The sequence below is a fragment of the Gymnoscopelus braueri genome, assembly GCF_963280865.1.
Source record: "Gymnoscopelus braueri genome assembly, chromosome: 16".
Classification (NCBI taxonomy): Eukaryota; Metazoa; Chordata; class Actinopteri; order Myctophiformes; family Myctophidae; genus Gymnoscopelus; species Gymnoscopelus braueri.
Window position 1 is genome coordinate 41,176,736 of NC_137616.1, and position 11,632 is coordinate 41,188,367.

At 40.7% G+C, this 11,632-nt stretch overlaps 1 protein-coding gene across 1 annotated transcript in view; it reads right to left on the reverse strand.

Annotated features, from left to right (window-relative positions):
• LOC308103864 (uncharacterized protein) overlaps nucleotides 1-10,970 on the reverse strand; it is a gene marked incomplete at both ends in the record, with an annotated part of 23,873 nt that extends 12,903 nt beyond the window's left edge. The window contains 5 exons of the mRNA XM_080454065.1: nucleotides 2,534-2,620; nucleotides 4,198-4,310; nucleotides 4,856-4,948; nucleotides 10,085-10,233; nucleotides 10,909-10,970. Of these exons, the coding sequence (XP_080310191.1) occupies nucleotides 2,534-2,620; nucleotides 4,198-4,310; nucleotides 4,856-4,948; nucleotides 10,085-10,233; nucleotides 10,909-10,970 (504 nt within the window). The remainder of the gene's footprint in view (nucleotides 1-2,533; nucleotides 2,621-4,197; nucleotides 4,311-4,855; nucleotides 4,949-10,084; nucleotides 10,234-10,908) is intronic.
• Between the last annotated feature and the right edge of the window lie 662 nt (nucleotides 10,971-11,632).

Below are 11,632 nucleotides of genomic sequence, written 5' to 3' on the forward strand. Positions count from 1 at the left end.
TTATGAATACACAACGTGTGGAGCACACACTTCAACCCCCCCCTCCCCCCACACACACACGCACCCACCCACCCACCCACGCAGGCACGCACCCACCCACACACACACACACACACACACACACACACACACACACACACACACACACAGAGATCTGCTTTTGCTACTAGGCACTAATTTACATGAAAAAAACCCATAAAAAGTAGAAATATGGAGATACAAGGTTTCTGCCCGACAGTTTCTGCTCAATAAATAGGCCTACTCCGTCGATGGTGTCCCTCACCAAAAATAGATCTACAAGCTCGCATCGATTTCAGACATATTATGGTTTTGCGTGTTCCCCCAATGGCCTGTGTGTCATCAGCAGGAGCCAGGAGACTATTCGGGGGGGGGGGGGGGGGCAAGAACTCTAATTTAAAAACACTGAACAGAATGGAAGTATGAGGAGTGTGGATCACTACTGCCACCAGGTGGTCACTTGTAGATCTCAACTAGTGGAGAACTGCAGCTTGCTGTAACTGGTGACCTCCATGTAGCTGGCAAGTGGAAAATAAAGAAAAATATCCTTTCACTTCATTACAGCTAGTGGTTCTCATAGTTGCGTCCGGGGGGCCCCCAGGGGTCCTCGGGGGGGGGGGGGGGGGGGGGTTGTAGGGGGTCCGCAGCAAAATGTGTTAACATAACTGTGGCTGCAGCCCCCAGACTCTGGAATAGTCTGCCTCTCCCCATCAGATCTGCCCAGTCAATTGGAGTTTTCAAAGCCCTACTTAATCTGTTCTCCCTGGCTTTAAATTGATTGATTGAATTTTCAAATCAATCAATCAATGAATCGTTTTTGTTGAATTGTTATGTTTTTCTTTTGTTTTGTTGCTTTGAACTGTTTTGGTTGAATTGTTAGGATGTTTTTCTTTTGTTTTGATGCTTTGAACTGTTTTTGTTGAATTGTTTGGATGTTTTTCTTTTGTTTTGATGCTTTGAATTGATTTGTTAAATTGTTTTGATGTTTTTCTTTGGTTTTGATGCTTTTAATAGTTTTTTATTGTGACCATGTACAGCACTTTGGTCAGCTTGGCTGTTGTAAATGTGCTATATAAATAAAGTGTGGTTTGATTTGATTTGATCATCAAAATTGGTTTAACCACTTTAACCTTTTTTTTCTCCCCCTTTCATTTTCTTTTAAATGAAAAAAAAAAAGGTTGAGAACCACCGGTATAGTCTGTTTCCTACAGCCTAGGTATCAACCGTCGAAAAGCTGTCACATATCTCTTAAATGTTCAACAAGGACCCCTTAGCTGAGAGAGATGATACAGGGACCCCCACTAGATAGGCTATCAGTGTTGTGAAAATGAATATATACTTTTTTTGTTTGTTTACGCATGATTGCAGGGCTGCAGGGTGTTGCAACGGTTGCAGGGCGTTGTGAGCTTGTAGATCAGCTTTTTTCAAAATTCACTTGGTATGAAACCTGTGTGTGTGTGTGTGTGTGTGAACGCAGTGTCCGATAGGCGTGAAACTTTGCACGCACATTCACACTACGTTGAGGAACAAATGCCACAACATGCCCTATTATAGCGCCACTATGATATTTACAAAACTATTATTTTATTTCATCAAGCAAACAGGTACACATTATCAAACGTTGCTGGCCCACACTAACCTACCTGACCTGGTGGAGACCTGTGCTCCTGTGAGCACTTTTTTAGTTTAATTTCTTTTCATCCTTGCTCTCTCTGTTCCTCTGCCCTCTTTTTTCTTTTCATGAAAACATCAAGCTTGCACAAAACACATATCAGCCACATCTTTACACCTGTGCACATGTGATGGGACAATAAAGATGATGAAAGATGAAAGATTATGATTGTTACATCTGTAAACTGGAAGTTAAAATTAGATCTGAAGTAATGTAGATCACTTTTATTTTGATTTGACACTATAGTGTATATGAATACAACTGTATAAATAAATATTCCATATATAAATACAACTGTATATAAATATTCCATATTTAAATACAACTTCATAGAAATACAATGTAGCTTCTAAAGAGGCTTCATCATACCTGACATTCTTACCTGTACATTATTTTAACTGTGTGTGTGTGTGTGTGTGTGTGTGTGTGTGTGTGTGTGTGTGTGTGTGTGTGTGTGTGTGTGTGTGTGTGTGTGTGTGTGTGTGTATGGTGTCTGCATCACCACCCTCCTCTACAGCTGTGAAGCATGGACCACATACAGCCGTCACATCAAGACCCTGGAGCGCTTCCATATTGGATGCCTACAGCGCATCCTGGGCCTCACCTGGCGTGATCGTGTCCCTCATACGGAGTTACTGGCGAAAACAAACTGCCGAAGTATCGAGGCCACAATTACCCAGCACCAACTGCGCTGGCTTGGACATGTGATCCGGATGCCTCAAGACCGACTGCCCCGCAGAGTGCTGTATGGCCAGTTACACCACGGCCGGCGCTTGGCAGGGGGGCCGAAGAAGAGGTATAAGGACCAGCTAAAGACTTCATTGAAGAAGTGCAAGATCAGGCCTGAGGACCTTGAGACTGCTGCTGCTGACCGTGACTCGTGGCGTCAGAGCTGCCACGAAGGAACTCACAGGCTGGAGGAGGACAGGACTGCCAGAAGGCAACAACAGAGACACAGGAGGAACACACCCATGACTGCCATCACCACTACCGCCACTACAACCTACACATGCCCCACCTGCAAAAAAACATGTGGTTCCAGGATAGGACTTTTTAGCCACCTGCGAACATAAGTGGACGTCATCATCGGATTCGATGGACAACCATAAGCAAAGCAAGCAAAGTGTGTGTGTGTGTGTGTGTGTGTGTGTGTGTGTGTGTGTGTGTGTGTGTGTGTGTGTGTGTGTGTGTGTGTGTGTGTGTGTGTGTGTGTGTGTGTGTGTGTGTGTAGACAGACAGACAGACAGACAGACAGATGACACAAATGAAACAATGATTTTAAGTCCACAGAAATAATGCATTTAAATATATATAAACAAAACACACACACATACGATGAATATGACTTAGTGAAATTAAAATCCTGACAAATGTGGACAGACACAGTGATGCTCATTTTGTACTACCAGTAACTGAGTAAGTAAATGATATAATAATGATATTACACAAGATAAAACTATGAAACTATTCATGTTTATTTTATTAAGTCATATTGATATTGTCAGATTATGTGATTCCTCTGCTTTATCCATGTCATTGTCATAAGGATTAGACTGAATGATCTTATGTCTTAAACTAAAGACATTCCCCCTGTATGATTCCTCATGTCTTTTTAAACTACCTATTTCAGTAAAGCCTTTACCACAAACTGCACAAGAACAGGGCTTTTAGCCTGTATGAGTCCTCATGTGTCTTTTTAGAGTAATTTTCTGAGCAAAGCCTTTACCACATACGTTACAAGAAAAGGGCTTTTCGCCTGTATGAGTTCTCATGTGTGTTTTTAGATGACCTGTGGAGACAAAGCTTTTACTACATACTGTACAAGAAAAGGGCTTTTTGCCAGTATGACTCATCATGTGTGTTTTTAGATGACTTGTGTTGACAAAGCTTTTACTACATACAGTACAAGAGAAGGGCTTTTTGCCAGTATGAGTCATCATGTGTGTTTTTAGATCAGCCTTGCGGGCACAGCCTTTGCCACAAACTGTACAAGCAAAGGGCGTTTCCCCTGTGTGAATTATTGTGTGATTCTTCAGATTGTACTTTCCATTAAACACTTTGCCACATTCTGTACAACTAAAAATGTTCTTCCCTGTGAGACTCCTCATGGAGTGAGTTTGTTTCGATGATTTCAGGTCATGGGACAGCGTGCGCTGTCCTCCCACATTTTGTGTCTTGTGTGATTTCAGTGTGTTTAAAGCTGACTGATATCCCCTAGTCTCTTCCCCGTCATCACTGTCTTCAGTGTCTGATTCAGAACAGTGTGAAGAGAGGAGCTGGTCATCCCTAGTTGGTTGTGATGTTCCACAGTCCTCTACATAAGCTTGTGTTTTCATGTGTTCAGTTGAGGTGCTGGCCAAAGGCCCTGTCTCTCTGTTTTCATCATCATCTTCACTTTTCACTGCTAGTAATGTCAACGTTGTCGTTGACCCACCAGCCTCTTCAGGTCTTTCAAGTAGCTCCTCCTGTTCTTCTTTAATCTGTGGAGGTTCTGGTTCCTCCTGGACCAGACTGGAGCTCCTCTCATGTTTTGGAGATTTTGATTCCTCCTGGAACAGACTGGAGCGCCACTCCTCTTCAGCGGAAACCTCCTCTTTACACACAGGGGCGTGGAAGAAGTCTAGGAAAAAGATACAATGACACTCTATAAAAGGTTTGAATCTTGTACCTCCACTGCAGTACCTCAGTGACCAGTTGTGGCTGGAAAAAGTAGCAACAAGATTACTCTTTGCCCACATCTTCCGACATTTTTAATTTGATGATGCGCTGACTGTGCTGAAAAAAGTGTCTGTTGTTGTTTACATTGCAGCTCTCAGACTCATAGAAGATGCAAGCTGAATGAGAGGTGAATGAGAGGCAGTCCCTATTATTTCGAAAGTAATTACTTGTAAATGTAAGATCAGTGAGTCTTCTCTTCTGCAGCTGGTTAGTTAATACTGAAGTAGAATTAACTGCACAGCTTCAGTGAACCCATTAATACTTTTACCACCGAACCGTCGTCCTATTCATGGTACGTTTAGATAGATGCAGGGGTCCATGCATCAATGTAGTCACATTGTTAATGCTGAAATCGATGAACCGATTCATATTGGTTCATCTTTACACCCTCAGTACCGGCCCACTTTCACCAATAAAATTAATATAGAGAGAGTACATAAAACTTACTGAGATCCAGGTGGTCTTCAGGTTCCTGTTTAATAGAAACAGTCCTGGCTGGAGAACTGTTCTTCACCTGCAGACTGGACTCCACAAACTGGTCTGGAATGAAGAAATACAATACGCACTTAATAATAAGGACTTAATAAGGACTTTCATAAGAAAGACTTTGATATGACATGCATAAGGACTAGACTATATATAGAGACTATAGATATTTATAATATTAAACTTTATAAGTAGGTATTATAATATTGTTGCTGTGAGGTGCAAACCTATTATGTCCAAACTGTTACTTTTCAGAATTCAAATTCAGAAATAGCAGATCAAAAGCTTGTGCATCGTCTATTTTTGCTACTTTTGTGTGACACTGTAGTTAGTATGATGAATTAGGGCATTATTTTACCCCAAAAAAACATAAAAGGGTTATAATAAGGAGATACAAGGTTTCTGCCAAACAGCAACGATATGTTTAAAGAAAAGGCAAAACAGCTGCTATAATAGAACAGTGATAATCATGTAGATCTCAGGATTCACTAGCCCTGAAACATGACGGTCATACCATGACAGTCACGGACCCACTTGTTCCTGGTTTTGATTGTTTTACTCTCACATGTACATAAACGTTCAGATTTCAAATATAAAGAGCTTACTCCCGAACAACGGATGTAACAAGTTGAGCCGGACCGCGATAAGTACCCGTATCTCCCGTTTAGTTCAATAAAAAGCCTTTTAATTTTCTATTATTGTTTTAATTTTTTTGTAATGTATCAGAGTGCAATACACCTCCCAACCGGTAGTATTGCATAGTAGAAAGCATCGGAGAAAATGGCCGGCGAGCTTTTTATTGAACAATACGGAATATACAGGTACTTAGACCTTTTGCGGCTCATCTATGGAGTTCAATCTGTGTCTTTATTAACCAAACAAAAGAAAAAGATTTGAGGGAGAAATATTATAAACAGAGCAAAAAATCATTTTGAATGAAAACTAATTAAAACATTATAATGTGCAAGAAAAAACATTTATTTAAAAAGAGCAAAACATTATTTTGAATGAAAACAAAGTAAAACAGCAATCAAAAAAATATATATTTGCAAGCCAAAAAAAAATATTTGAAAGAAAAGAAACTCAAAACTTTTAGAACTCAAGAGTAAAAAATAAGGAAAAACTTTTTAAACTACATAAAACAAAATACACACTAAAATGTGTGTAATTCAAATGTGTTATGTTAATACAATTATTTGAATATCTTTTCTCGTTTGCGAATGAAAGTTATTTTTTGCGATTGCAAAAGCCTTCTCTCTCAAAACTCTGTCTTCTCATTCTCGATTATTTTCTTCTCTCTCTCAGATTTTTTGTGTGAGGGGTGAAAGGTCAGAAGGCGGGTCCTACGCTGAAAGATGTAGGGAACCTCTCCATTGGTCACTCTGAGTCTGAGTGACAGCCCCCCTCTTCCTTATGTAGCTTATTGCATGCAGGGACGGTGTGTTACAGCCATCTCACTGTTCAGTTATTGATTGTGGCATCACCATGGCAGCTTGTGATGGACATTTTCATTAATATTTCATTTTTGACACGGACATGCAAAAATAATAATCTTACCAAAAACACAGTGGCCTAGCCCTAAATGTGTACTAATGGACTACTAATGTGTCATAGGGTCTATTCCAATGTGCTGCATATTTAAAAACAATAGTATGTCTGCATTAACTACTGAGCCATTTAACCAACAAAATAATAATAATAATGATAATTGATTGTCTAATCAATACAGACAGTGCTTCCATCGCAAAAGGGCCACTTAGCTGCAAAGCTGAGTGGGTGAGTATTATACATCATAAGGCTATTAAAGAGATTGCTGACTTTTCAAAGGACAGTGTTACTTGAAGACAGAAGGAGATCACGTTTTACCAGCTAAATCATTGGTTTATTTTGGCAAGGTAGCTTCAATAGTTGTGGTTTCCATTAAGGTGATCAGGCATTCTCTTTTGATGAGAAAGTCCAAGGCATGCAAATGCTACAATAGAACAAAGACACACCCTACAAGCTACATTTCATTTGTTTGGATTTGTTAGATGTAATAATTACATGTTAGAAACGTCAAGGATAAAATGCCAATGGAACACTGGAACAAGGAAACTTGAGACAAAAAAGATATGTAGGCCTACATGATGAGTGATTAATGAAGGGCATGCCAAGATTTTAATTGAATGCGGTGTCACAATAGTTTAATGCGAATGCACCTAACTTTGATCAGATGTGAGCTAACTTCTAGGTTGGAGAAGGTCCCAGGCTGTGGATGGTGGGTTACCATGGATTATGATTGTTGAGTGTTATTATAGTAGTTGTTATTGTCATTATTGGACACTTTGAAACACTGCCTCTCAACGACAACCAGTTTAACTTGTTACTTAATGGAAACCACAACTATTAAAGTTCAGACTAACAAAAAAATAGTTTAACTGGTAGAACTTAATCTCTTCCTGTCCTCAAGTATGTCCCTTTTGCTCCTGCGATGTAAGATGGAAGCACTGCCTGTACTGATAAGACCCAATTATTTAAATCCCAAACATGGAATATACTTGGACCATGCCACATTTAATGCCTGTCTCAGGACTGCCACCTGCCAGTATTCGTACAGTGTATAACTTCCCAGTCTCCAGGTTTGCAAAAGTATAGCTAACCACTTTAACCCTGACATCCCATTTTTAAATTCTGATCATGTATAGGCTAAAAAGAAAAGAAAATTGCTGATCTACAAGCTCACAACATGCTGTGATGTGTTGTGAGCTTGTAGATCGCCCCCCCCCCCCCCAACTAATTAAAAAAATGATTGATTTGATAAGTGTCTCGTTTTAAAATGTGTAGCGCTGTGGAATAGAGTAGACACTATATGGCACTATGACTATATATTTAGGGCTAGGCCTATGTGATTCTGGTAATACTGATTACTCGTTTTGCATGTCCGTGGCAAAAATAAAATATTGATGGAAATGTCCATCACAAGCTTGCATGGTAATGATGACCTCTAATCTGAACAGATGACATGCCTTCTGTTTTTGCTCTTTTCCTGCCCCATTTTTTCACTGTGGTCCCTCGCATTTTGTTGACTTTGATTATTTCATTGACTTTGATTATTTCATTGACTTTGATTATTTCATTGACTTTGATTATTTCATTGCCTGACCACACCACATACACACTCTACGTTGTCCTTTCCTAAAAAAAGAAAGAAGAAAAAACATGTTTTTTTAAAGCACATTTTGTTATGTTCACAGAATTGAGGCAGCTATAGCAATCATTTCTTTTAGCTGTCTTGTCTTCACCTGATGCAATTGTGTGTACAGGTACCATGTGCAATAGCACCGGCTTCGGATGTTGTCAATGCACTGAATGGGACATTATCACGTTTAATCAGACTATTGACTGATTGGTGTTTTGTCGTTATTCTGTGGGTTGATGAAAGTTGGGGCAAACGCTCATCCCAAAACATGATTTACGATTCTGTGCCTATCGGTACATGACTCGGACGACACTGAGCCGGCTCAAGCGAACTTCACAATCTTCGCACGGCAACGAGCTCGCTCAGTGGTGCCTCTCGTGGATCAAGTTGGCTTGAGATGGCGCACCTCCGTCGCGGTCCAAAACTATACTTTATACAAAACACCTACTGAGCTCAGCGTAGGACCTAGCTTCTGACCTTTCACCCCTCACACAAAAAATCCAAGAGAGAGAAAAAAATAGAGCAAGATGACAGAGTTTTGAGAGAGAGGCTTTTGCAATCGCAAAAAATAACTTTAATTCGCAGACGGGAAAAATATTCAAATCATAACACATTTAAATAACACATTTAAATTACACACATTTTAGTGTGTATTTTGTTTTATGTAGTTTAAAGGGGTTTTCCAATTTTTTTTACTCAATTTTTTTTCTCTTTCAAATCATTTTTTTCCCCACAAATATATATATTTTTAATTGCTGTTTTAATTTGTTTTCAATCAAAATATTTCTTTGCTTTGTTTATATAAATGTTTTTGCTTGCAAATTATATTTGTTTTGCTTGCCGTTTTAATTTGTTTTCATTCAAAATATATTTTTTTGCTCTGTTTATATTTTTTCTCTCTCAAATCTTTTTATTTTGTTTGGTTAATAAAGACACAAATGTAACTCCATACTCAACTTGTTACATCCGTGGCATGGCGGTCAGCACTTTATATTTGAAATCTGAACGTTTATGTAGATATAGCAGTTGTGAATGTAAAAACATCGAAAACCAGGAACAAGTGGGTCCATGACGCTTGTGACACAGTGTGTGTGTGTGTGTGTGTGTGTGTGTGTGTGTGTCACAGCAGTGGGACGAGGAGTTAAACTCAGTCATCAAAACGGAGCCTACTGGCTGGTCTATTGATCTACAAGCATTGATCCCCAAAAACAGATCTACAACCTAACAACACCTCACCATGCATGCAAACGCTGTGTCATACCTGCAGTGTGTAGTTTGATGTTTTCTGTGTAACAAACATACCTGCAGTGTGTAGCTTGATGTTGTGTGTGTAACAGACTAGCCCTGGTTCAGAGCGTTAGTGAGTTCCCTCTAACGCCCTGGAAGACCCCTCGCTCTGCGCATGTACAAGGAATTCCACTGCCCTGCCAGCGCTCAAGAGTAGTGAAAATAAACTAAACCATTTCGCTACTCACCGAAGCAAAGGCTGTTTTGTGTTGTTGAAAGTCTATTCTCGGAATGCGCGAGCCTCTCAGCACCCCACCTACTCTGTAAAATACACTTTTTGGGCAGAAAATAAAATATGTCAGCGAGACAGAAATAAAATGTATTTACTCCACAGTGCCCTCTACAGATCTGGAGGATTTGCTTACCATCAACCAAAATCTGTAGAGGGCACTGTGGAGTAATAAAAATAATTTCCGTCCCGAGAATAGACTTTCAACAACACAAAACAGCCTTTGCTTCGGTGAGTAGCGAAATGGTTTAGTTTATTTTCACTACTCTTGAGCGCTGGCAGGGCAGTGGAATTCCTTGTACATGCGCAGAGCGAGGGGTCTTCCAGGGCGTTAGAGGGAACTCACTAACGCTCTGAACCAGGGCTAGTAACAGACATACCTGCAGTGTGATGTTGTGTGTGTAACAGACATACCTGCAGTGTATAGTTTGATGCTGTGTGTGTAACAGACATACCTGCAGTGTGTAGTTTGATGTTGTGCGTGTAACAGACATACCTGCAGTGTGTAGATCGATGTCCATATCCAAATTAATGTCCAGCAGTTTGTTTTGTTTCTCCAGCAGAGTTTCTATTGTCTCTATCTCTCTCTGGAAGAGGTTGCACATGAACTCTGCAGCCGCACTGAGGCGCTCCAACACAAACACTCTGACAAGCTTCCCACAACAAACATCAGCGCCACGCTGCTGTTTGTCCAAAACACAAAATATCTCCTCTCCCACCGACGTCATGTGTTCATTTATCTTCAGCCGTACAGACTCCATTTGACACGTTTTCACCGAGATCACAAAGCTCGAGCTGCCTGCTCGCGATCACAACACACACACTTACTTCCGTGTCAACGTGTTTCACACATGCGCATTGAAGGATCCAGGCACTGTTGCCTTCTTAGTGCCTTTCGCCCCCTGGTGGAGGAGGTGTGTAAGTGCAGATAGAGCCTCCTGTAGCTGTGGAAACTAAGACAGTCTGTCTTCCCTCACTGTGAGTTGTGTGTTTGATCTGAACTGAAGGTCAAGCTTTTATTGTCTCACTTTTATTGTCTCACATGAGGCTGCTAAGGGGGCGGAGCATCACTCATATATACACACACACACACACACACACACACACACACACACACACACACACACACACACACACACACACACACACACACACACACACACACACACACACACACACACACACACACACACACACACACACACACACAGGCCTCCTCCCCCGAGACCTGCACTGAAGAGCCTCATTGTTGCTGTCAGGTGGAAACCTTGTATGTCCAAAAGAGTTACTTTTCAGGGGGGGAAAAAGGAGGCATATCACTTTTTGAGGGGCAGAAGGCCAAACGACGGCGTGACGGCAGCCATGGCCTTCGTGGCCTCCATCACATTCCTGCCCTGGGTGAGAGGACATGCTGAGCATGTGCTGTTGGCCTATATGTCAAGCCTTGTACTGTTCAGTGTTTTACTATATCCTTGGCTTCTCTCATCTTCAAATACATAAACCTCCACACAAAGAAAAACTCAGATGAGTCCAAGCAGGACACAGTGAAATCCTCATTGTGTTACATGCGGGTCCATTTGGTTACAATTGTACACTCTCAATTGTTCACTCTCATTTGGTCACAAATGTAACCAAATTAAGTGTACTTTTTTACCCTGTATCTGTAGCTTATTGTGAGCTTTAAGATGCTGCTATTTTCCAAAGATATGTTTTGAACTTTATGAAACATTTTAATAACACAACATAATATATCGACACAAAATATTTTCAGATGGGGAAGGGGGGTCTGTGACCAAATGCATAGTCTATTCATTTGGGGGTCCTTGACAGGAAAAAGTTTGAGAACCACCTGGTATACACAGTAACCGTGGGAGTGTAAAAATTGGACTTAAATGTTTTGGACACACACACACACACACACACACACACACACACACACACACACACACACACACACACACACACACACACACACACACACACACACACACACACACACACACACACACACACACACACACACACACACACACACACACACACA